This window comes from Indicator indicator, chromosome 28 (genome assembly GCF_027791375.1).
Source record: "Indicator indicator isolate 239-I01 chromosome 28, UM_Iind_1.1, whole genome shotgun sequence".
Taxonomy (NCBI): domain Eukaryota; kingdom Metazoa; phylum Chordata; class Aves; order Piciformes; family Indicatoridae; genus Indicator; species Indicator indicator.
The window spans coordinates 444,097-470,363 of record NC_072037.1 but is presented as its reverse complement, the minus strand read 5'-3'; the positions used below and the strand labels follow the sequence as shown (position 1 = coordinate 470,363).

At 53.2% G+C, this 26,267-nt stretch overlaps 1 protein-coding gene across 1 annotated transcript in view; it reads left to right on the top strand.

The window, feature by feature from the left end:
* Positions 1–26,267, top strand: part of RABL6 (RAB, member RAS oncogene family like 6) — a 66,101-nt gene that overhangs the window by 7,139 nt on the left and 32,695 nt on the right. Inside the window, exons 2-7 of the mRNA XM_054393211.1 lie at positions 1,619–1,753; positions 7,399–7,446; positions 16,124–16,176; positions 18,230–18,321; positions 19,697–19,837; positions 22,426–22,531. Coding sequence (XP_054249186.1) covers positions 1,619–1,753; positions 7,399–7,446; positions 16,124–16,176; positions 18,230–18,321; positions 19,697–19,837; positions 22,426–22,531 — 575 coding nt within the window. The remainder of the gene's footprint in view (positions 1–1,618; positions 1,754–7,398; positions 7,447–16,123; positions 16,177–18,229; positions 18,322–19,696; positions 19,838–22,425; positions 22,532–26,267) is intronic.

Below are 26,267 nucleotides of genomic sequence, written 5' to 3'. Positions count from 1 at the left end.
CTTTGAGGCTCCCTTCTCACCCACTGCACTCTGTGACCTTCTGGATTGCTCCAGAAGTGACTTTGCTGGGGTGTGTGCAGTTGATGGCACTCTGGACACTTCCTTGGGAAGGTTCAGGTGAGTGTCTCCAGGGACTGCCTGACCTTGCTGTGGCTACAAGCTCAGCACGTGGTGGTGGATCAGCTGAGTGGCCTCAGCAGGTAGCTGTGAGTGGAGCTGTTGAGCCTTCAGCCCAGGCTGCAGTTCCTGAGGCAGCCTTTGTCCATCATTGCACCCATACCCGAAGCCAGCTAAGGGCTGGCTTCAGGGCTGCAGCTGGAGGAGACCCACAGTCCATTGCTGCTGGGCTTGTTTCACAGTTCTTTACAGGACTTTCTGTCCCCAGAGGGCCACCCCTGTTTGGTTCAGTAGCTTGTCTTTGGGGGGTCATCTGAGTCAGAGGGTGACCATCAGCAGAAGCACTTGGGTGAATGTACTGAGGGCAGTTTGAGACAGACCCCTGTGACTAAGCTACCTTGTCCCTTGCCCCAGCCAAGGGTGGCCTCCCCACCTGAGAGCAGCAGGGCTGGGAGCTGCAGCAGCTGAAGAGCAGTTCTGCTGCCCCTGGAGACAGAGGCTGCTGGCCCAGGGCAAGATAGCTGAGGGTGATAATAACTTAACTCTGCAGTGATGTCCCCCAGGAGCTGCCTCTCAGCTCTCCCAACGCCTTCCCAGAACAGTTCTGCAGGTGCTGGGGTTCAGAGCCACACTCTGTGGGATGCAGGGAGCAGCACCACTGAGCACAGCATGTGCCTCACAGGCTGAGTCAAGAGCTGGGCCTTCAGCTCCCAGTGGGCAGCAGGGGCTGGGAAGTGAGTAGGAGGCTGAGGGGAGACCTTCTGGCTCTCTACAACTCCCTGAAAGGAAGCTGGAGTCAGGTGTGGGTTTGGCTCTTCTCCCAACAAACAAGCAACAGGAAAAGAGGAAGCAGCCTCAAGTTGTTCCAGGGGAGGTTTAGGTTGGATGTGAGGAACAATTTCTTCCCTTTAAGGGTTGTCAAGGCCTGGAACAGGCTGCCCAGAGCAGTGGTGGAGTCCCCATCCCTGGAGGGGTTTAAGAACCTTGGAGATGTGGTGCTGAGGGATGTGGTTCAGTGGTGCCCTGGCAGTGCTGGATTAGCCATTGGGCTCAATCTTAAAGCTCTTTTCCAGTCTAAATGATTCTCTGGTTCTGTTTTCTCAAGGAATGAGAAGGGTTTAAGGAGAAATTGAAATGATCAAGGAGGTCATTGAAGGAGGAGCCTGGCATGGAAGACTGGCAAGGGAATAGGATGTAGCAGAGGGGCAGCAGGGGCTATGCAGAGGCAGAGGGGGCAGGAGGCTGGAAGGAGCAGAGCTTAGCTGGCTGGAGCTGTGCAGATCCTGCTGTTGGCTCTCTCTGCTGAGCTAAGTGTATGGAGCTGAATAAAGGCTGATTGTAATGACTGGGGCTGATGTTCTCTGACAAAGCTCATCGTGGCTGTGTGATGTGGGAGAGCTAATTACAGATGAGTAATGCTTGCCAGAAGCTGAGGTGCTCTTCACAGCACTCTTGGTTTGGTTTTAATCAGCTCTGTTTGTCTGCTTGCTCTTTCCCTCAGTGAAAATTGTCATCCGAGGGGACAGGAACACTGGGAAAACCACCCTCTGGCACCGACTGCAGGGCAAGAAATTCATTGAGGAGTATATTCCCACTCAGGAGATCCAAGTTACCAGCATCCACTGGAATTACAAAAGTAAGATGGAAGAGGGGAGGAGGGAGTGACAGTCATAAGACAGGGCCTTTGGGGGAGAAATTCTGATGCAGCCTTGTTTGCTTCTCTCTCCTGTGCCTGCTTGGGAGATAAAATCCTCTCTCATCACTCCTGTTATTTCCATTTATTATTCACAGTTTCTCAGTCATGCTTCTCAAAAGTTAACTCAAACTGTAAGTGCTAAAGTTCAAGCCTTTGGGAGCTGCAATTCAGGAGTCAAAATGTTTGTGATACATTTGACTTAATGAAAACAGGAGGAGTGTGGAGATCTCTCTCTGAGGCTGGGCCTGCTTCTGGTGTTCCTGTGCTGTGTAGGAGGCAGCAGCATGGTGCAAAGCAGCTTTTGAAACAACATCTAACTGGTGCTGATAGCCAGAGGAGGCCATGGAGATGACCAGAGGACTGCAGCACCACTGCTACGAGGACAGGCTGAGGGAGCTGGGGGTGTTCAGCCTGGAGAAGGGAAGGCTCTGGAAGACCTAATAGCAACATGCCGGTACCTGAAGGGGCTGTAGAAAGGCTGCAGAGGGACTGCTCCCAAAGGCCTGCAGGGACAGGACCAGGGACAATGGTTTGAAATGAGAGCAGAGCAGATTGAGATTGGATGTGAGGAACAAGTTCTGCACCAGGAGGCTGCTGGAACGCTGCTGGAACAAGAGGTTGCCAGTGGGGGTGGTTGAGGCTCCATCCCTGGGGATATTCAGGGTGAGGCTGGACAGGGCTCTGGGCAACCTCATCCTGGTGGAGGATGTCCCTTCCAACCCAGACCATTCTATGACTTACTGAAGCACAGCAATATCTTAGAAGCTTCTTTGAAGGTCTGAGAGATGGGTTATGAAGTTTGATTTTTCTTTTTCTGCTCTGCCAGTCTAAAGGAGTTTTAAGAGCCCTGGATCACACTGGAGAAGACACTGCAGGCACTGCAATTGCATAAAGATCTTCAGCAGTGCACTGAGTCCTGACCAAAAATGCCCCAGCCTTGTGGGGTGAGCTGCTGATTGAGTATGATGAGGCCTTGAGCAGCCTGGGTTGGTAGGAGGTGTCCCTGTCCATGGCAGGGGGTGATGGATGAGCTTCCAACTCAAACCATTCTCCTGAATCTATGAACTCACTCTGATTTTTCTTTCAAAAGAAGGTCAGCAGTGAGTTGGCCTTTGTCTGCCATTGTCCATCTGCACCACTCTGACCTTTGGGTGCCTTGGGTGCTCTCTGTCTCCTCAACAGCTGGAAACAGCTCCAGGCAGTTTGTGTTGCTGCATAATGCCATGTGCCCAAGTCTTGTGATGGTGATCACAGAGCCCTGGGGCATGGTCACCAGCAGTCAGCCTTGGAACAGGGCTTCAGTGCTGGGAGAGTGAGCAGATACTGCTGTTGTGTGTCCACAGATGCCCTCCCAGCCTTTTCCTCTCCAGACTAAACAGCTCCAGGGCCCTCAGCCTTTCCTCCTAAGAAAGGTGTTCCAGTCCCTTAACCATCCTTGTAGCCTCCGTTGGACTCTCTCCAGTAGTTCCCTCTCCCTCTTGCATGGGGAAGTCCAGAACTGGACACAATACTCCAGGTGCTTTGCATCAGGGCAGAGCAGAGAAGAATCTCCCTTGACCTGCTGGCCACACTCTCCTGAATGCACTCCAGGGTGCCACTGGCCTTCTTGGCCACAAGGACACATTGCTGGCTCATGGAGAACTTGTTATCACCCAGGACTCCAAGGTCCTGCTCTGTGGAGCTACTCTCCAGCAGGTCAGCCCCTGGTCTGTACTGATGCCTGGTCTCTCTATATCCTTCTTCAAAAGCATTGTGAGGTTGCTGAGACTCCCTGGGCCTGTGCTGCCATCCAGCCAGGCCTGGACAGGCTGGAGAGCTGGGAGAGGAGAAAATGAATGAAATCCAACAAGGCCAAAGGGAGGATCTGGCATCTGGGAAAGAACAACCTCATGGACCAGTAGAGGTTGGAGAGCAGCACAGGGGAAAAGGACCTGGGGGTCCTGAAGGACAGAAGGATGCCCATGGGCCAGCAATGTGCTCTAGTGGCCAAGAAGGCCAAGGGCATCCTGGGGTGGATGGAAGGGGAGTGGTGAATAGATCAGAGAGGTTCTCCTCCCCCTCTACTCTGCCCTGGTGAGGCCACATCTGGAATCTCGTGTCCAGTTCTGGGCCCCTCAGCTCAAGAAGGACCTCAGGGAACTCCTTGAGAGTCCAGCACAGAGCCACAAATCTGCTGCAGGCAGTGGAACATCTCCCTGTGAGCACAGGCTGAGGGAGCTCTGGGGCTTGGGGCTTGGAACAGAGGAGCCTGAGGGCTGCCCTCATTGCTGGGGATAAAGATGTGCAGGGCTGGAGTCAGGCTCTGCTCAGGGATGTCCAAGGACAGCACAAGGGGCAATGGGGGCAAGCTGGAGCAGAGGAGGTGCTGTGGGAACAGAAGGGAAAGCTTTGTCCCTGTGAGGGTGCTGAGCCCTGGAGCAGGCTGCCCAGAGAGGCTGTGGAGTCTCCTCTGGAGACATTCAGAACCCACCTGGATGTGTTCCTGTGTGACCTGCCCTGAGTGACTCTGCTCTGGCAAGGAGGCTTGGACTGGGTGATGTCTGGAGGTCCCTTCCAGCCCCTGCCATGCTGTGATTCTGTGGTGCTGCTGAGATGGGTGCTGAGGGCACTCTGAGGTGCTGGCTCAGGTCTGGTTACCACCCTGCTGACTGAGTTAATCTCTAGAGGAAAAATAAAGTTTGATTTTTCCTGTGCTCAGCCTCTGGTGCTGCCTTCAGTAAACATTCTGGGGTGGTTGGCAGCAAATATTTACAGCTGTTTGTGACGTGGCTGTCACACAGGGAAGAATTCTTCCACTGCTTGCTATCAGATTTAGATGTGGATCCTGCCACCCTGTCACACCTTCGAAATGTTGTACTGGAGGAATTTGAAGGGAGAGGAAGTCGAGTTGCTGCTTCTTGCTCAGCAATGACACAATTTCTTTTCTGTGCCTGTAAAGGGTATTGGTCAGTTTTGTGTCCAAGGAAGGATTCCTGACCCTCATGATCACTCTTTTACATTATGCTGCTCACCGATTTTTATTCTTTGCTCAGAAAAGAAGAAAAAAGTCTCAGAAAGGGAGTCTGAAAGAGAAACTAGCAAACACTTTTGTTCAGATCCTTGTAATGCTGTGAGGAATGGCAGAGCTGCTCTGCTCAAGGGGATTTGGGATCCCAAGCAGATGAAGTGAACCTCATCTGTAGCCAGTTCTGCTGTCCCCAGCAGAAGAAGGTCATGCAGCTGTTGGAGAGGGTCCAAGGGGCCACCAAGATAATCAGAGGGCTGGAGAACCTCCCCTGTGGGGACAGGCTGGGAGAGTTGGGGCTGTTCAGCCTGGAGAAGAGAAGGCTCCAGGCAGACCTCAGAGCAGCCTTCCAGTACCTGAAGGGGCTCCAGGAGAGCTGGGGAGGGACTTTGGACAAGGGCTGGGAGTGCCAGGATGAGGGAGAATGGCTTTGAGCTGGGAGAGGGGAGGTTGAGAGTGGAGATGAGGAAGAATTTCTTGAGATGGTGGCACAGGTTGCCCAGGGAAGCTGTGGATCCTCTGTGTGTTGAGGATAATCAGGAGCTGGTATTGAACAGGCAAAGCCCCCAGGCTGCCAGCTAGCAGGAGCTCTGGTGGTAACAGGAGAAACCCACATGAGATCTTGGATCTCCTGCAGTGAGGTTCCTTGTGAAGTCCCATGCCTCCCCTCAGGTCAGGGTGTAGAGCAGGTCTGTGTGGGTCACACAGCTCAGGCCTCAGCTGTCTGGGTGTGCTCAGCTGAGCATAGTGCTGCAGGAATTACTCAGCAGAACAGATCTTACCTGAGGGTGTTTGGTGCTGTGCTGAGGAGGTGAAGATCTCTGGAGCCTGGGAACAAAGTCCCAGTGCTAGGTACTGGATAACCTCCTAGGACAGCACTGCACATCACCCCAAGGGTGATGAAGCTGGGTTCAAGCTTCCCTCTTAATGTGCTCATGTGCTGCTTGCTGTGGTGCTGCTGGACAGAGCAGCAGCCCTCTGGGCTCCTCCTGTGCCCCTGCACTTTGCTGTCTGAGAAAGGAAATCTGCTGTCCTTTTGTGGAAAGTCTGGGCTGATGGAAGGTGCCAGGATGACTGTGCTGGTCTGTCTGTCCCCTTGGCCTTCTGGGACAGCAGTGGCACTGCCAGCCCCAGCTGCAGGGTATGAATTTGGGGCAGACCTCCACTGGTGACCTGTCCCAGCACCTGCAGGGTCACAGCATGCCCTGCATGGGCTGGGGGCTGGGACATGTGCCTGGCTTGAGGGTCTCTGCAAATACTCAGGGTCAGGATTAGTTTGGGGAGTTCAATCACCTGGGCAGAGGCTTCAGGGCTGCAGGCTGCAATGTTTTCAGTCCCACCTGAGCCTGTGATGCTCTGGTTGGGCTGAGCCAGGGAGGTCTCCTGCTCATCCTGTGCCCTGCTGCCAAAGCAGAAGAGAAGCAGAAGCTGCTGTGAGGGAAAACAGGCTGGGCTTGCTTCATGTTAAACGTAAAGAGGATCTTCATCCAGAAGCAGAGGATTGAAGTTTTCCTGGATTCATGATCTGTCTTTACAGACATTGAAGTTAAGCCAACAGTGAATCCTGTGGAGGAAACCTTCCCTGGTTTGACAGCACTTAGCCATTCTCCTGCCATCCTGGGAGGTTGGGAGATGTTCTTCTTCTGTTCCTCTGCTTCATGCTCAGAGCTGCTCAGAGCATTTGCACACAGCAGCTTTCTTGGAACAAGTTCTTGAAGCTTGGCCTGCTTGTTTGGAGTCAATGGAGACACCTCTCCAGAGCTGCCCCTTCCACCTGCTGCCTGAAGGTGAAGCTGCTGGCCACAGGACCAGCAGTGGTGTCTCTGTAATGAGAACTTGTCCTGCTTCAAATGTTAGCAACTCAAACATCTTGCTGCTTGTGACTGAGTGATGCTCCAGCTCATTGAGAGGCAGTGGTGCCAGTAACACCTTGATTTTATAGATCCATAGAATGGGTTGGGCTGGAAGGGACCTTAAAGGCCATCCAGTTCCAACCCCCTGCCATGGGCAGGGACACCTCCCACCAGCCCAGCTTGCTCAAGGCCTCATCCAGCCTGGCCTTCAGCACCTGCAAGGAGAAGGCATCCACAACCTCCCTGGGCAGCCTGTTCCAGAGTCTCATCACCCTCATACTGAAGAACTTCTCCCTCAGCTCCACTCTAACCCTGCTCTGCCTCAGCTTCAAACCATTCCCCCTTGGCCTGTTTCAGACACCCTCAGGAAAAGTCTCTCTGCAGCCTTCCTGCAGGATCCCTTCAGGTCCTGGCAGGCAGCTCTAAGGTCCCCCTGGAGCCTTCTCCTCTCCAGGCTGCACACCCCCAGCTCCCTCAGCCTGTGCTCACAGCAGAGCTGCTCCAGCCCTTGGATCATCTTTGTGGCCTCCTCTGGACTCAGTCCACAGCTCTGTGTCCTTCTGCTGGGGTTGTTATGTTTGGGTGGTTCTTATGGTTGAGTTTTCTTTTACCCCACTCAGGATTTCTTTTGGCATTCCCTTGCTGCTTTGTCTCTCTGGTGAGCATTTGGTGTTGGCCATTCCACTGAGAGGCTTCTCTAACCCTTTGTGTTCTTCTCATGCTTTTAGCCACTGATGACATCGTTAAAGTTGAAGTCTGGGATGTTGTTGACAAAGGTAAGATTTTTCATTTCCTTGCTGATGGGGATTGTCCTTTCTCAGTTGTAGTTGAAAACTTACCTGAAGTTCAGAAGTTGTGCTTTGGAGCAATGTCTGCTTTTGTTCATCAACTGCAAGAAGTCTTCTGTGGTAGAGCCACTGTTTGGAATCTGAATTTCAGGTGGAATCCAACATTCAGCAGCAGTTATTTGATGTGCTCTGTGACAACTGAAGTGCCTGCTACTGCTGTATGCAGAAGGGCTGAACTCTAAACTTCATTTCCTCTCCTTTATAGTTTGATGCCTGTTTAGACAGCTCCCAAGCTCTTTGGTGTTCATAGAAGCTCCTCCTGAGCTGTTTCTGTATTGTTAAACAGAGAGAATGCTCTCTGCAGTGAGTAATGGATGCAGGAGGGAAGGATGAAAGGGGAGCCAATGACTTGCATTTGCTGAGGACAGAAAGTGCAATATATTTACTGCAGAATCTCTACTGAGTGCTCAGCCAGGGCAGCATGCTGATGTCTAAACACAGCTTGTATTAGCTCTCCATTTCTGTCAGAGTAGAAAGTTTGGTGCTTTAAAAAAGCAAAAGCCTCCCCAAACAGATGTGAAGACAGGCTGGATGCAGTGCACATCTGGAGGCAGTACAGTCTGGTGCTGGAAGGGGTTGGGGTTCAGGCTGCTGTTTAGCCCCAAATGCTGCTTTATGAGGTGTCTCATACAGAGTCACAGACTGCATTGGGCTGGAAGGGAGCCTCAAAGCTCATCTTGTCCAACCCCCCTGCAGGCAGCAGGGACACCTCCAGCTAGAACAGGCTGCCCAGAGCCACAGGGGGTCTGCAGGGACAGGGCCTGCACCACATCCCTGGGCAGCCTGTTCCAGTCTCACCGCTGTGAGCATAGTCAGGAAAGCAGCTCTGCAGGTGAGCATCTCTTGCTCTGGGGGTTGTGCTCCTGGTTTCTGTGTTTCTGCCCCTCACATCTGGTGACCAAAGTGCCTGAAGCTGAAGTTCCATGGGGTTTATGGTTTGGCTGCTGCTGCCTTTGCTGCAGCCTGGGCTGAGCCAAGTGCAGCACTGCTGCCCTGCCCCTGCACCTTAGTGCATGGCACTGAAGGTGATGAGTACAGCAGGGAGTGGGAAAGAGAGAAATGCACTTTTGATGGTAGCTAAATTGTATTTGAAGTAGTAAAAAAGGTAATGAAAGGTAGCAGCGGGAGTTCAGCTGTGCAGTGGAGCCTTTGGCTTAAACTTCAGCCAGTCACCTGAAGGATCAATCCTGGGCACTTCAGCAGCTCTTCTTCCTAAGCCCAAAACTCCCAGTGAGGGCAAACCCTGACTCAGTCCGGAGCTGCTGCTGCACTCAGTCCCATTGGCAGCCTGTCTGTCAGGCCCTGGGACAGCGTGGTGAGGGCTGGGAGCTGAGCAGAACATCTGTTTGCTCACATGGATGTCTGGGAACAGCTTCTTCCAGCAGTCAGCTGCTCAGCTCGGAGCTGTGACCGGGCGAAGTGGAAGGGATTTGCTGTGTGCAGATGTTGATAAGAGGCCTCCTCTCATCCTGCTTGCATCGCTGATGGTGTTAGTCTCAAGAGACTCTCCTCTTTCTACTTCAGATCCTTTTGAAATCAAACTCTTTAAGCTCCCTCGTCATGGACCACAGCTCTGTGTTGTTATGTAACCAAACCTTCCCTGCTGCCCTAGTGCTGTGGGTGCCTGGTAGGGACAGCTGCTGGGAAAGGTGCAGATTAACCACTAAGAGCTTGCTCATATCCTTCATCTTATCTCATGACATTTTTGTTCTTCCTTCTGTATGTTTAGGACAAAAGTTCCTCCTGCGTGATGCTTTTGGTGAGAGCAACACTAATGTAGCCTCTAGACTTGGAGTAGTGACATTTCCAATGCTGCTAAGGCCTGACCCTCCTCTTCCTTACCTACCAGATCCTGGCTAACTGCCCAGTCAGAGGTGTGCAGAATGCTGCATTTATCAGGCTGGCTTTGAAACTGCCAAAAATGCATGCTCAGAACATGCAGTCCCACAGAGGTTATTTTCCAGGCTTAATTTTGTTTTCAGTATTCCCCCATTTTGGAAGAATTCATAGATTCATGGAATGGGTTGGGTTGGAAGGACCTTCAAGGTCATCCAGTTCCAACCCCCCTGCCATGGGCAGGGACACCTCCCACTCAGCTAGGTTGCTCAAAGCCTGATCCAACCTGGTCTTGAATTGTTCCTTACTAGAGAAAATTCAGAGCCCTTGACAGAAATGAAGATATTTGAAAGTGTTCTTGGAAGCCTGCATCTGGGGATGCAGCCAGACTGGCCAAAAGGTGCAGCCAGAAAGTGCAGTTTTCAACTCTAGTCTTGTAAAGCAGCTTCAGCTTCTGCTCTGCAGTGTTGCTGTTCTTCATGTCTCCCTCTGGATGTGCACAGGAGGGCCTGGGGACACTTGATTAAGTTATGCCTGAAAAACTTGAGGTGTATTGCACTGAACTTAAATGTGGCTTTACTCTGAGCTTTCTCCTGGCACTACCAGCAGTGTGCCTCCTTGTCTCTGGTGGCTTTACTCTGAGCTTCCTCCTGGCACGACCAGCAGTGTGCCTGCCTGCCTCTGTAGCTCAGCAGTGTGCTCTGGTTGTCCTTTCAGAGTGTGTAGGAGGCAGATTCTTGGCCCTGCCTGGCTGGTGCCTTGGTGTCCTTTGTTCAGACAGGTTTTCATTTGGAGCTGTGCTGTGAGAGCTTCCAGCCCGTGAGGTCACTGTGTGCACTGAAGCAGTGGGAATGGTCCTGCTCTGCTCTCTTGCTCCTCTTGCCCTTCACACTTTGGGATTTCTGGTTCTCAAGTGCATGCTCCCTGGAGCAGGTCCCTGCAGCCTGCTGTCTGCTCTTTGGGCCTGCACAGGGAGCAGGGCTCCTTTGTTAAAGTCCCAACCAGCTCAGCTGGCTCCCAGCTGTGGGCTGTACTGAGCTGTGTGTAGTAAATGCCAACTCCTTTGCTGCCCTTGGAGCTGAGAGAACATAGCAAAGATCTCTCTCAGCAGAACTCTCAGGTCTGACTCATCTTCCTGGCTTTGCAGCAAGTTGTGTAACTACTGCAGGCCATAAAGCTGCAGCAGATCCTGAATGCAAGAGCAGCTCTGGTCTTGGCTGCCTCCAGCATCTTTTCCCATACAAATTGTGGGTTTGGTTTTTTTTTTGACTGAATAGCATAAACACTTTCCTCATCCTGGAGATTTCCTTCCCTCTCCCTTAGCCCTCCTTCTCCTCCCTGCTCCCTCAGCCCTGTAGTGGGCTGAGATTGCCCTCAGCTAACCCAGAAAAAGCCAAACTCAGAAGCAAAATGGAAGTTGTATTTACAAAAGGTAAGCTAAAACCTAGAAGTATAAAATGCAATTAGTGTGTACAAAATATATTTACATATATGTACAATTCAGAAAAAAATGGAAGGATCTCCTTGTACAGAACTACACCCACCCTGGACAGCCCAGAGGGCTGCTTGCAGCCTCCTTCACCCCCCTTCCCAGTACCTCACAGACAGTATGAGCCAGCGGAAGGTCAGGAGAGAGAGAAGGGAGCAAGCCATGCAAAGCCACAGAGAGAACTGAAAAGGAGCCAGAAAAGTTTGTCCAGCAAACAAACGGACAACCCTGGTCAGCTAGCAAATGGAATGATAGAGATATATCTATTTTATTCTTCTGTATCTGATTTACCTTTTACCCAAAGATGTCCAGAAAGTTCCTGTCCTTGTTTATAACTTAAGACACTAGGCTAAGGTGCCAGCCTCAAACTACATCAGGCCCTCACCCTCCCAGACCTGTGCTGCAAGAAGGAGGAAAGCTCAGAGTTCCTATTTCTGCTACCTTCAGATGTCACCAGTTAGAGAAGCCAGGGCATACAGATACTGTAGACATCTGTATTAGAATGGAGACCAGAAGCCTCTCCCTTGCACTGGGGACAGTGCTGAATCCTTGCTATCCTGCAACAAACCCATGGGATGTGGAGCTGCAGAGGCTCTCAGGTGCTGGCCACAAGCCCAGCCTCCTGCTGTGCAGTAAGAGCTGTAGAGCTCAGGGTACTGCTGCAAGGTGATCTGGTTTCTTGCTGTTGTGCCTGTGGACAAGGAGCAGCCATTGCTCTGGGGAGAGAAGCTCAGAAACTGCAACATGACTGAGGCTCCTAAATTACACCTCTGTGCAACCTTAAACACAGGACCCTATTCATACATCACAACCTTCACTATGCCCTTGACAGCATGGATTGCATCTCTTCACTGATGTCTTTATCACACACACAATGGAAGAGACCTCAGAAGATCGAGTCCAACCCCCCTGCCAGAGCAGGATCACCTAGAGTAGGTCACAGAGGAACCCATCCATAGAATAATGGAATGGTTTGGATTGGAAGGGACCTCCAAAGCTCATCCAGTCCAAGCAGGGACATTCTCCAGGTTGCTCAGAGCCTTGTCCTGCCTCACCTTGAATATCTCCGGGGATGGAGCCTCAACCACCTCCCTGGCAGTCTCTTGCAGTGTTCGAGCAGCCTCCTGGTGCAGAACTTGTTCCTCACATCCACTCTAAATCTGCTCTGCCATTGTCCCTGGTCCTGTCCCTGCAGGCCTTTGGGAACAATCCCTCTGTAGCCGCCTTGTAGCAATTTCAGGGTGCTCTAAGGTCTCCCTGGAGCCTTCTCTTCTCCAGGCTGAATCATAGAATCAACCAGGTTGGAAGAGACCTCCAAGATCACCCAGTCCAACCTATCACCCAGCCCTAAGCAATCAACCAGACCATGGCACTAAGTGCCTCATCCAGTCTCCTCTTGAACGTCTCCAGTGACGGCGACTCCACCACCTCCCTGGGCAGCACATCCCAATGGGCAGTCACCCTCTCTGTGAAGAATTTCCTCCTAACATCCAGCCTATACCTCCCCTGCACAGCTTGAGACTGTGTCCTCTTGTTCTGCTGCTGCTTGCCTGGGAGAAGAGACCAACCCCCACCTGCCTACAACCTCCCTTCAGGTAGTTGTAGAGAGCAATGAGGTCTGCCCTGAGCCTCCTCTTCTCCAGGCTGAACACCCCCAGCTCCCTCAGCCTCTCCTCACAGGGTTTGTGTTCCAGACCCCTCCCCAGCTTCGTTGCCCTTCTCTGGACACCTTCCAGTACCTCAACATCTCTCTTGAATTGAGGAGCCCAGACCTGGACACAGGACTCAAGGTGTGGCCTGACCAGAGCTGAGTACAGGAACAACCCCAACTCTCTCAGCCTGTCCCCATAGCAGAGGTGCTCCTGCTCCCTGATCATCTTTGTGACCTCCTCTGGATCTGCTCCAGCAGCCCTTCCTGTGCTGAGGGCTCCAGAGCTGCACGCAGCACTGCAGTGTAGGTCTCCCCAGAGCAGAGCAGAGGGGCAGGATTCCCTCTCTCCATCTCTGGCCACACTGCTTTGGATACAGCCCAGGCTCCCTTTGGCCTTCTGTTCTGCCAGTGCCCATTGCTGGCTTCTGTCCAGCTTCTCCCCCACCAGCACCCCCAAGTCCTTCTCTGCAGGGCTGCTCTCAGCTCCCTCAGCCTTTCCTCATAAGAAGCATCTGATCTGGCTCTTCCTGCAGTTTTGGTTCCAAAAGTAGAGCTGTGCGTGACTGTGTCCAAACATGCACCTTCAACTGCCGCTCCTTGGGAGATGACCTCCTTTGGAGCTGTGATGAGCAGCATGTGAGGACTTTCCTCCTCCTTCTTGAGACATGCATCAAGCCCAAAGCAGGGACAGGCCTGTGAGGCCATGGTCAGGCTCAGAGCACTGGTTGTAGATGTGTACAGCTTAGAAAGAACGTCAATTGCTTGGCACAGGAGGAACTGTGAAGAGTATTTGTGGCTGTTTGCCCTCTGGTTTAATCCCTGAAAATTCAGGTCCTGCTAGGAAGAATTTAGCCGGAACTCCAGAAATTGCAGTTTTGATGTTCAGGGAAGCCACAGGAATGCCACTGACCTGAAAAGCCTGGAAGTGGGAAAAGGCCTTTGTGTCCCGGCCTCCCATACCTGGCAGGAGTCAGAGTCTAAACTTGGATCCCCCTGGGAAGCACATTGCAGGGATGGGGCAGGATCAGGATTCAGGGTTTGCCCCTTTCAGATGTCAGCAGTAAGGTGGCACAAGGGGAGCAGACATTCTGCACAGAGGCAGCCCAGCAGCCATGCTGACTGCAGGGGGGTAGGGGGGAATCTGCTGCCTTACCCCACAGCATTTAAGCTGCTGAGTGCCTGAGTGCTTTGTGACTTTTCACTGCTTCACCTGTCTGCAGAAGGAACCAGACACTTTGTTCCACAACAGCACCTGGCAGGACCATGAATTTGACAGCAATTGCTCCCTGGGAATCAGCAGTGGAACAGTTGGCAGCAGCTATTTTGATCCCAGTGTGGCAGAGTCTTCTAAAGAGTCAATGGAGGGTTTTTTGCAGGTGCACCCAAGCTGCCAACAGGTTCTGCTGGCATTGACATGAGGAATCTCTAGGAAGAAGGAATTCCAAGACTCTGCCTTGGTAATTTAGTTCTTTCACTGTTATTTAGGCTAGGAAAACACAGGCCAGGTTCAGTCAGAAGCAGAGATCTTAACTGCTGTCAGTAGCAGCTGGGAGGTGTTCAGTGCCTCAAAGAGAGCTCCTGCAGGGTGAGTCCCTGTGCAGTGCTTAGTGTTTGGTAAAGCTGCTGTGAACAGACAGGCTCCAAACAGGCCTGGGGGGTGAGGATTTTTTGCACAGAATGTTCCACACTAAGCTTCTGGGGCAGAAGGTGAAAGATGTCCTGGGTGTCTACACCAGGAAATCACAGTACCTGGTTCATAGAATCACAGAATGGGTTGGGTTGGAAGGGACCTTCAAGATCATCCAGTTCCAACCCCCTGCCATGGGCAGGGACACCTCCCACCAGCACAGCTTGCTCAAGGCCTCATCCAGCCTGGCCTTCAACACCTCCAGGCAGGGGACAGCCACAGCCTCCCTGGGCAACCTGTTCCAGTGTCTCCCCAGCCTCACTGGAAAGAATTTCTTCCTCATCTCCAGTCTCAATCTCCCCTCTTCCAGCTCAAAGCCATTGTCCCTCATCCTGGCACTTACAGCCCTTGTCCAAAGTCCCTCCCCAACTCTCCTGGAGCCCCTTCAGGTACTGGAAGGCTGCTTTGAGGTCTGCCTGGAGCCTTCTCTTCTCCAGGCTGAACGCTCCCAGCCTGTCGCCACAGGGGAGGTTCTCCAGCCTCTAATCATGTTGGTGGCCTCCTCTGAACCCTCTCCAGCAGCTCCAGGTCCTTCTTGTGCAGGGGGCCGAGAGCTGGAGGCAGTGCTGCAGGTGGGGTGTGAGCAGAGCAGAGCAGAGGGGCAGAATCCCCTCCCTGTGCTGCTGCTCTCCCTGCTCTGGATGCAGCTCAGCACACAGCTGCCTGCTGGGCTGCCAGGGACCATTGCTGGCTCCTGGGCAGTTTGTCACCCCCAAGGCTTTCTCGACTCCAGGCTGCTCTGCAGCCACTTCCACCCAGCCTGGATCTGTGCTTGAGATTGCCCTGCCCCAGCTGCAGGACCTTGCACACTTGCCACTCTGCTAGCTGTGGGGACAGGTACCTGCTGTCTTCTCCTCCATCTGCAGGTTTGCAGACGTTGATTTCAGCCCAACTGGTGGAATGCAAAATTTTGCGGGAGCCTAAGGTTTATACCCCTCCACTCTTTTTTGTGGGGGTGCTGAGTTAAATGCTAGCAGTACTTTGTTGTGACCTTACTGAAGTGCTGATTGAAGCTGTCGGAGAAGATGTCTCCTGGCATCTGCTCTCCAGGCACAAGGGCTGTGTTCCATGTGCCTCAGAGGCAGCAGATGGGTTGGGGAGGAAGCTGCACAGACCCAGCGGGACTGCAGGACACATCTCTGAAGTGACTCTCTAGGGCCTTCTCCAGGTGTCTTAACCTATTGCCTCCTGCACTTCCCTGTGAGTTCAATCAGCTTCACCTCTCCTCTAGCTCACTTTTCTTTGTTTGTCTCTGGCCCATGTGGCTTTGGATGGTGTCTCTGCACGGTTTCCTTCCTGCTGGAGGCACCAGAGCTGATCCTCTGGCTGTGGTCTTTCATGCACCTGCAGGCTGTGTCTCACCTGCTTCTCTACAGCTCCCTTTGCCACAGTTGCTTTGATTTTGCTTCCATTTTTCCTTGTGTAAGTTCTCTTTTGTCTGTAAATCCTCAGTCTGCTGCCACCCCTTTTTGATTTCTTTTGACTTGGCCACAAGTCAGCCCAAAGCACCCAGAGGGCTCTGGGGTCACAGTTCCTTGCTTCAGGTGCTCACATTGCTCAGGGAGGCTGCAGTCACAGCAGCCCCATGACCTTCTTGCTTCAACTCTAATGAAACACAAAAGGCAGCAAACCAGCTTCCCTTTGTGCTCAGGGGGGCACCAGTCCCTGTGTCCTTCAGGCATGACTTTAGGCTGTGAAGGGCATGGGCCCAGACCTTCCTCCTGTGTCTCTCTGACCCAGGCTAGCTGCTGTTCCTCAACAGGGCTCCTGGGGCTGCTCAGCAGGCCATGCCTGTCCCACCTCTCCTCACCCCCCATGCTTACAGTAGAGGTTGGATCTGCTTCCAGGTTGTGTTCACAGTGCTGTGCTCCTGTCCAGACCCATCCTGAAGTCCTCTGCCCAACATAATTTGTTGTTTTTTTTTTTTACAATTCTCTTTAAGGAAAATGCAAAAAACGAGGAGATGGTTTGAAGCTGGAGAATGACCCTCAGGAGGTGAGTCACAGATGGCAGCCTCTCAGCAGGAGGCCTCTAGTGCACCTTTGGTCCATAGACATGCAGTTCTATATTTGTTTAGCTCAGGGCCAGCCTGGTGGGAGGGGAGGGAAGAGTGATCCCTGATGCTCTTCACTCCTTTGTGCATTTTATTCCTGTTCCTGCCTTCAACACAACTTTCCTGCTGCTTTCCATTCTGTCTTTTGGGGCTGACGGTGCCCCAGGTGCTTACTTAGGAGCTTTGTACCTGTCTGCAGCTGGGCAGGCACAGGAAGTCCTTCTGTAATGGATACCTTGTGAGACTTGAAGTCACTTGGTGCCTTCCTCTGGCTGCTCCTTAAAACTGGGCCAGTGATTGCCTTTCAATACCCTTTGAAATGGAGAGGAGGAACTGCTAATGGAAGTGCTACTCAAAGTAGTGCCTCAAAGTAAACAGAGAGGCTTCCTCCAGGCCCTTGCACCAAGTATTGGATCTGCTGGTGCAGAACACTGTGGCAGAGCATAGGCAGACCACAGGCCCCTGTCCCCCAGCCCCCTTTGGGCTGCTTCACTTCCCTGCCATCTCTTGGAAAAACTGGACAGGAAAATTCCTCTCCAAGGCCCCTGATCCTATGATCTCTGCTGCAGCTCTTGAAGAGCTTTCTTGCTCATGGGAGTACCCCTGGGGCTCAGAGCTCAGACACTGTCCTGGTACCTGCTCCATGGTTGCTTTGTTAAGACTGAGGGAGGGCAGAGAGCTGAGCACTTGCTCCTGGGCTGAGTCAGGCCAGTGAAGGGCACCTCTGAGGCAGGCTGCCCATCCTGCTCCATCTGTGTGGGCAGATGGGGAGAACCTGACACTGTGGTTTCCTTCCAAAAAAAGTCTCAGTGAGCACAGGTACCACAGCTGCTGCTGCCCTCACAGCCCTGGGCTCCTGGGAAGTGGGTGGGAATTGGTCCATGTGCACTGAAGGGCAGCAGGAGTCTTGGAGGCCAGTCTGCACTTTGCAACCCAGGTGATGGAAAGCAAATCAGGGACTAATAAATGATCTGAGCCCTGGAAGGAGAAGCTTTGCAGAAGCTGCACCTGGGCTTGATACAGCAGAAGCATTAGAAGTACAGCTTGGGCTGGCAAAGAGGGGGAATGGGAGCTGTGTCCTCTCTCCTCTGTCCCAGAGCTCAAATGGAATTGTCTTGCCACACAGGGGAAAGAGGCAGGGCTGGGTTTTGTCCCTTGCTGTGAGACATGATATTATCAGAGACTGGCATCAGGTGGGCAATAGAAGCTGCAAAGCACCAAGTGTCTTGCTTAGGTGATGGTTATGTGAAGTCCACAGAATCACAGAAAGTTAGGGGCTGGAAGGGACCTCCAGAGATCATCCAGTCCAAGCCTCCTTGCCAGAGCAGAGTCACCCAGGGCAGATCACACAGGAACACATCCAGGTGGGTTCTGAATGTCTCCAGAGAAGGAGACTCCGCAACCTCTTTGGGCAGCCTGCTCCAGGGCTCAGCACCCTCACAGGGACAGAGTTTCCCCTTCTGTTCCCATGGCACCTCCTCTGCTCCAGCTTGCCCCCATTGCCCCTTGTACTGTCCTTGGACATCCCTGAGCAGAGCCTGGCTCCAGCCCTGCACATCTTTATCCCCAGCAATGAGGGCAGCCCTCAGGCTCCTCTGCTCCAAGCTCCAAGCCCCAGAGCTCCCTCAGCCTGTGCTCACAGGGAGATGTTCCACTGCCTGCAGCAGCTCTGGGGCTCTGTGCTGGACTCTCTCAGGCCAGGATCCTGAGGTCCTTCTTGAGCTGAGGGACTGGACAGAACTGGACACAATATTGCAGATGTGGCCTCATCAGGGCAGGGTAGAAGGAGAGCAGAACCTCTCTGACCTACTCACCACTTCCCTTCTAATCCACCCCAGGATACCCTTGGCCTCCTTGCCCACAAGGGCACAGACACTTCGGACAGGGACTGTCACCTTAGGAAGTTTGCCTCCTTGAGGGTGTGTCAGTTGTGTTCTGGACAAGCCTGAAATTGAATCAGATTATTGACTGCTGCTTTTGCCTTTGTTTCCTCAGGCAGAGTCAGAAATGGCTCTGGATGCAGAGTTCCTGGATGTCTATAAAAACTGCAACGGCGTAGTGATGATGTTTGACATCACCAAGCAGTGGTAAGGCACCACCTGCTCCTCACCTCTGGGCTGGAAACTGAGGGCTTCTGGGGCTGTTCCAGATGGGCTCTGGAGCTGATCAAGACTTGAAGCTACTTTGTCTGGCTCTATCTTCTGCTGTGGCTTTGAATACACTCCTGGGCTGCTTTGCAACAGGCAGCTCCCTGTGTGCTGGTGCACTGCAGCTCCTGGAGCCCTGCAGCTTCTGGTGGGCTGCAGCTCCTTGGGCACTGTAGCTCCTGAGGCCCTGCAGCAGTGCCACTACAGGTGCCAAGTACAGAGCATGTTACCAGCCCTGCTCTGCAGCACAGGGCAGTGCCAGGGAGACATTCCCAGAGTCTGGTATCAGTGAGGGTGATTTCGAGGCCCTGGGCTGCATGGATGCACAGAAATGATGAACTGCTCTCTTGGCACATCTGCTGAGGAGGTGAGAAACATCCAGAAGCCAGGGTGAAGGGGGTGGAAATTGCTCCTGTGTTCAGATGGAGCTGCTGCTGGGTGTGGGGCGGTAAGCCCAAGGGCAGCCGCAGGAAGGGCATCTTCTGCTGTCCCACACAGCTCTGGAGGACACATTCACACATTGCACGGGGTTGGAAGGGAGCCTCAAAGCTCATCTTGCTGCATCCTGCAGCTCAAAGCTGCAGGAGATGGGAGGTGCTGGTGGCAGTGGATTGTTGAACTTGTCTGCTTGGCTTTGAGTAGGGAGGGATACAAACCCACCTACAGTTCTGGTGCCCTGAGCACAAGAAGGACCTGGAGCTGCTGGAGAGGATCCAGAGGAGGCCACCAAGATGATCAGAGGGCTGGAGAACCTCCCCTGTGGCGACAGGCTGGGAGAGTTGGGGCTGATCAGCCTGGAGAAGAGAAAGCTCCAGGGAGACCTCAGAGCAGCCTTGCAGTACCTGAAGGAGCTCCAGGAGAGCTGGGGAGGGACTTTGGACAAGGGCTGTGAGTGCCAGGATGAGGGACAATGGCTTTGAGCTGGGAGAGGGGAGATTGAGAGTGGAGATGAGGAAGAAATTGTTGAGAGTGAGGCTGAGGAGACACTGGCATAGGTTGGCCAGGGAGGCTGTGGCTGTCCCCTCCCTGGAGGTGTTGAAGGCCAGGCTGGATGAGGCCTTGAGCAAGCTGTGCTGGTGGGAGGTGTCCCTGCCCATGGCAGGGGGTTGGAACTGGATGAGCTTTGAGGTTCCTTCCAACCCAAACCATTCCATGGCTCTGTCAGACCTTTCTCTGAGAGGCCAAAGCAGCTTCCAGGAGGATTTTGGACCAAAATGGGGGGTTTTTTGATGCTTTCCCCGCTCTGATTTGTGCATGGAGCTGCTCACAGAATGATGTCTCCCACTCACCTGCCTGTGTCTCTCCTCTGCTGAAGGACATTCAACTACATCCTGAGGGAACTGCCCAAGGTGCCGACCCACGTCCCGGTGTGTGTGCTGGGGAACTACCGGGACATGGGGGAGCACAGAGTCATCCTGCCCGGCGACGTGCGCGACCTCATCGACAGCCTGCACCGGTGAGGGCCCCGGGGCACCACCCCTCTGCTCCCTGCCCTCAGGCCATGCTCCCATCCCATCCACCCGCAGCCCCCCTGCCTGGCTCCCGGGCTCTGCCAGCACCAGGTGTCTCACCAGCAGCTCACAGGAGGGGCTCTTGGCATTGGCCTGGAGTCTGGCCTGGGCAGCTGTGTGCCTGGGGCCAGGGAGCGCTGCCAGCATGGCCTTCAGAAGGCTGCCTAAGAAGTCTTCTTTCTGAGTAGCATTTCTCTTGTGGAGCAGCCCTCTTCCTGCAGCACAGCTGTTCTCTGCTCCAAAGAATCCTGCCCCAAGTGAGCCAGCTGGGGCAGCTGCCTTCCTGCAAGGGCACCCCTGCATGGCAGGCACTGAGCATGGCCAAGTCTTAGAGTCACAGAACATCCAGGGCTGGAAGGGACCTCCAGAGATCATCCAGTCCAAGCCCCCTGCCAGAGCAGAGTCACCCAGGGCAGGTCACACAGGAACACAGCCAGGTGGGTTCTGAATGTCTCCAGAGAAGGAGACTCCGCAACCTCTCTGGGCAGCTTGCTTCAGGCCTCCAGCACCCTCACATCAAAGAAGTTTCTCCTCATGTTGTGGTGGCACCTCCTGGGATTCAGCTTGTACCTGTCGGTCCTTTTCTTATCCCTGGGCATCACCAAACAGAGCCTGGCCCCTTCATCCTGACACCCACCCCTTGGGTATTTGTAGACATTGATCAGATCTCCTCTCAGCCTTCTCCTCTCCAGACCCAACAGCCCCAGGGCTCTCAGCCTTTCTTCATAGGAGAGATGTCCAGGTCCCTTCACCACCCCCATCAGCCAGGCAAGAATTCCCACTCTGCAGATGCCTTGTGGCTCTGTTGTTCAGCAGAAAGCACTGCTTGTTGCTCAGGATTCAAGAGATTGAACCTTTTAGTGTAGTTTTATGTTTTTAAGCCACTTTTCTATTTTCCCAGTTACTTCCTTGTTTGTGCCTGTGTCAGGCACACAGAAAGGGACAAGATGGCATCCAGAGGGACCTGGACAAGCTGCAGAGCTGGGCCCAGGTGAACCTCGTGAGGTTCAACAACAGCAAGTGCAGAGTCCTGCACCTGGGTCAGAACAATCCTCACTGTCAATCCAGGCTGGGGGAGGAGGTGATAGAAAGCAGCCCTGAGGAAAAGGATTTGTGGGTGCTGGTGGGGGAGATGCTGTACAGGAGCCAGCAGTGGGCACTGGCAGCACAGAAGGCCAAGGACAGCCTGAGCTGCATCCAAAGCAGTGTGGGCAGAGCTGGAGAGAGAGGATCCTGCCCCTCTGTTCTGCTCTGGGGAGACCTCACCTGCAGGGCTGTGTCCAGCTCTGGGGGCCCCCATAGCAGCATTTGAAACAACATCTAACTGATGCTGATACCCAGAGGTGGCCACAGAGATGATCAGGGGCTTGGAGCACCTCTGCTACGAGGACAGGCTGAGGGAGCTGGGGGTGTTCAGCCTGCAGAAGAGAAGGCTCCAGGGAGACCTTAGAGCAGCCTTCAAGTACTTGAAGGGGTTACAAGAAGCCTGCAGAGGGACTGCTCCCAAAGGCCTGCAGGGGCAGGACCAGGGGCAATGGTTTGAAATGAGAGCAGAGCAGATTGAGATTGGATGTGAGGAACAAGTTCTGCACCGGGAGGGTGGTTGAGCACTGAACAGGTGCCCTGGGAGGTGGTTGAGGCTCCATCCCTGGAGATACTCAAGGTGAGGGCTCTGGGCAACCTGATCTAGTGGAGGATGTCCCTGCTGAGTGCAGGGGGTTGGACTGGATGAGCTCTGGAGGTCCTTTCCAACCCAAACCATTCTATCATTCCATGACAGGGCACAGGCTTTAAGGCTTGAAGCCATATTTTAATAATTTCTGTACAAGTTCATCTCTGGGACTTAACTGAGTCTCGTGCCCACTGCTGTTGTTTAGGACCTGACAACTGTGGTTCTAAACCAAAACCTTCACTGAGCAGTGAAGAGCTGGCACAGCTCTGAGCCCCCTGCTTTAGTGGCCCAGTGTCCTGGCACAGCATTTTTTGGACTGGCAGCCCTATGGCACAGTGACAGCCACACTCTGCCACCCTTCAGCAGGAGCACAGGGGGGGTTCTGTCTGAAGGACCTTCAGGCCCCCACTGAGGGCTGAGGAGTCAGCTTGCAAGTGAGGATGGTTCATGGTATGCAGCTCAGCAAGTGCCTCTGCTGGGGGTGTGCACCCTCAGCCTGTGCTCACATGAAGATGTTCCACTGCCTGCAGCAGCTTTGTGGCTCTGTGCTGCAATCTCTCAAGCAGTTCTCTCAGGTCCTTCTTGAACTGAGGGACTGGACAGACCTGGGCACAGTATTCCAGATGTGGCCTCATTAGGGCAGGGTAGAAGGAGAGCAGAACCTCTCTGACCTACTCACCACTTCCCTTCTAATCAACCCCAGGATACCCTTGGCCTCCTTGCCCACAAGGGCACAGACACTTCGGACAGGGACTGTCACCTTAGGAAGTTTGCCTCCTTGGGGCTGTGTCAGTTGGCCCCCAGTTTGGTGCCAGTCCCTGCCCTGGATCCAGCTCCGTTCTCTCTCCCTGTCTGGCACAGGCCTCCCGGCTCCTCCTACTTCCGCTATGCTGAGTCTTCCATGAAGAACAGCTTTGGCCTCAAGTACCTGCACAAGTTCTTCAACATCCCCTTCCTACAGCTGCAGGTAAGGCAGAGGTCCCTTGCTGTGCTGGCTGGGTGGGACAGAAGCCATTTGTCCTGTCCCTGTGTTGGGAATTTGCTCTCTGAGGGTTCTTTTGTTGTTAAAGGACCCTGAGTGGGGTTTGGGTTTCCTAAGAGCTGTTAATTAAATGATGTCAGTGCAGAGGTGCCTGGGACTTGAACAAGTCTGCTTGTGAGGGGGCTCCTCTGCTGCCTGCACAAACACCTCTGAAGAGAGGCTCAAGGGTAACACTGGGAAGAAAATTGCATCCAGTGGTGTAGTGCCCAAGCCAAAGAAGCTGCATGTGCAGCTCTGTTCAGGTGAGACTCTGATGAGAGGAGATTTGGTCATGAGCTGAACAGGTCAAGGTCAACCATTTGCTGGAGATCTTTGCCCTGGTTACTGCCCTGCTTGAATCCCCAGCACAGAGGTCCAGGTCTTATTTCCTTAATCCTTGGGTGGACTGAGTCCGGCCAAGCAAAGGCTGGATGGGCACAGAAGGGTGCAGCTCTCAGCTCTCACGGTTCAGGGTGATTGATCTCGCTGAAGGTGACCTTGCTGTCTGCAGGGGGGTTGGGCAAGAGGAGCTCTGAGGGTCCCTTCCCACCCCATGCAATCTGTGACTCTGTAGAGCAGAGCAAGCTCCCAGCAGGTATGGAAAGCACAGGTGATAGAAGCAGTCACCTCTGAGCATTCTCTGCATTCTTCAGCTCAGCCTCCTGCAGCTCTCAAGGGAAGGAGTTGTTCAGCTGTGTGTGATCCAGGCTCTCCTTCAGCAGGGTTGGTGTTCAGGGCATGGGGTTTAAGTTGCAGGTTTGTGTTCAGCTTCCCTCCATGCATCTTTCATGAAAAGAGCAGTGGCTGAAATCCATACCCTAGTGGAGAGCAGCCCAGGCTCCTCCATTATTGATCAGCTCTTTGCCAGGGGAAGGCTGCCAGACCTGAGGATGTGGTTTAGCTCTGGTGTCCTCCACACTGTGCAATGTGATCAGATCAGCTGGCCTGGGGGGGGCTGTGCTGCAAGGAGACAATTCTGCAGGCAGCTGAAGGGGGCTTTTGCCCAGGAAGCCCTTGAAATGCAGCCCAGGCACTGGCCTGCAGCACAGGATTGGTTCCCTTCCTCTGGGTCCTCACTAAATATGATCTGCTCTGCTAATATTTGAAGAGCAGTATGGGGAAGCAGCTTTGCTTCTGGAGGTGTTTGTAAATGCAGCATTGCTGATGGACTCTTACACAAGGAAATGCATCTCTCTCTCAGTTCCATCCAAGTTCTTAATCTGCTGTCATCTGTGAAAACTGAAACAATAAAACTCTGGCCCAGAGTGCCCCAGCTGTGGGGAAAGGCAAAGCCCAAGTGCCTGAGGTGAGCAGTGCAGAGCAGGGCTGCTCCTGCCTCTCTTCACCAGCTCATTTGCTCAGCAGTTATTTCACTCTCCTTAGCAAACAGGAGACAAAGCAGCAGCAAACTTGCTCTCTTCCCTGTCTTTGCTGCATGAATAACATCAAAGGATGAGCTCTGATACTTCTAAAGTCTTGAATTTCTTGAACCTTGAATTCTCAAAGCTGCAATTAGAGTTCTAAAATCTCTCCTTGGATCTCTCCGCTCCTCATCAAAGCCAGGAAATGGTGAGGGTGCTGGAGCCCTGGAGCAGGCTGCCCAGAGGGTTTGTGGAGTCTCCTTCTCTGGAGACATTCAGAACCTGCCTGGCTGTGTTCCTGTGTGAGCTGCCCTGGGTGACCCTGCTCTGGCAGGGGGCTTGGACTGGATGATCTCTGGAGGTCCCTTCCAACCCTCACCTTCTGTGAGTCTGGCACACAACAAAGCTGTTCTCTTAGCTGGAGATGCAGAGGAGTTCAATAACCTATGAAGACAGGTTAAGATTGTGGCACCCTCACTGGAAAGCAGAGATTTGAAGATAATCATTCCCAGCAGCTGGCCAGGAGCTGGGATGATTTGCACAAGGTTTGGGTTCATCAAGGCCAGGTTGGACAGGGCTCTTAACCACCTGATCTGGCTGAGGATGTCCCTTCTGAGTGCACTGATGTTGGAGTAGTCAAGCATTAGAGCAGGCTTCCCAGAGAGGTAGTGGAGAGCCCTTCCCTGGAGGAGTTAGAGAAACAGACACAGCACTTGGGGACACGGTGTGGGGGATTCATAGATCACAGAAAGGTTTGGGTTGGAAGGAACCTCCAACATCATCCAGTCCCAACCCCCTGCCATGGGCAGGGACACCTCCCACCAGCCCAGCTTGCTCAAGGCCTCATCCAGCCTGGCCTTCAACACCTCCAGGGAGGGGACAGCCACAGCCTCCCTGGCCAACCTATGCCAGTGTCTCCCCAGCCTCACTCTCAACAATTTCTGCCTTATCTCCAGTCTCAATCTTCCCTCTCCCAGCTCAAAGCCATTGTCCCTCATCCTGGCACTCCCAGACCTTGTCCAAAGTCCCTCCCCAACTCTCCTGGAGCTCCTTCAGGTACTGCAAGGCTGCTCTGAGGTCTGCCTGGAGCTTTCTCTTCTCCAGGCTGAACAGCCCCAACTCTCCCAGCCTGTCTCCACAGGGGAGGTTCTGCAGCCCTCTGATCATCTTGGTGGCCTCCTCTGGACCCTCTCCAGCATCTCCAGGTCCTTCTTGTGCTGGGGGTGTGGATGTGGTGGTGTGGATGTTTTGTTGCTGTGTTGTTGGTTGGACTCCATGATCTTAAAGGTCTGTTCCAACCACAATGATGATGTGATCTTCATATGATTAAAATCCTGATCGGTTCTGTTCAGTGAATATATTCAGTGTTGTGCTGAAACTTTCTTCTCTGTGCAGCACAACCAAGAGGGCTTGAGTTAATTAATGACTTCTTTGTATACACCAGTCCTTCTTTCATGAGTTCTTTGTACACAAGTCACATTTCCATCTGCATGGACCTGAGGAATATGCTGAGTGTGAATTGCCTAGCAAAGGAAACATGGATCAGTCCAAGCTCTTAACACAGAGACAAAGGTAAAAATGAAGAATCAAAATGTCTGGGAACCAATAATTTAGCTGAAATTCACAGAGTCAGAGATTGCATCAAGTTAGAAAGGAGCCTCAAAGCTCATCTTGTCCAACCCTCTGCAGGCAGCAGGGGCGTCTCCAGCTAGAGCAGGCTACACAGGGGGACACATCCAGTCTCACCTTGAATGCCTCCAGGGACAGGGCCTCAATCACCTCCCTGGGCAACCTGTTCCAGTCTCTCCCCACCCTGACTGTGTAGAACTTCCTCCTGATGTCCAACCTAACTCTGCCCTGCTCCAGTTTCAAGCCATTGTCCCTCATCCTATCCCCACAGCCCCTTCTGAACAGTCCCTCCCCAGCCTGCCTGCAGGTCCCCTGCAGACACTGAAATTCTCATAGAAGCTCTTCACTGTGAAGCCTGTCCCCTCCTTTAAGCTGGTATCAACCACCATCAATCACCTGCTCTCTCAGTGCAAAATGCAAACCCCTTGAGCCTTGCTTGCTGGTTTAAGTCACGCTAGAAGCTGACAGAAATCAGCCTGCCCTGCAGAGGGCCCAGGCTGTGCCCTGCCTTCCCTGGCCTGAGCTGTTTTGCTGTCTCTGTTCTGTAAAGATGAGTTCCTTGCTCTGCAGATCTGGGCACTTTCCTGACAGCTCAAAAGTTGTCTGCAAGTCTCTTTTATCATTAGAATATGCACATGGGGAGTGAATCCCACTGCTGTGTCCAGATGACTATATCCCACAGGGATTCTGCC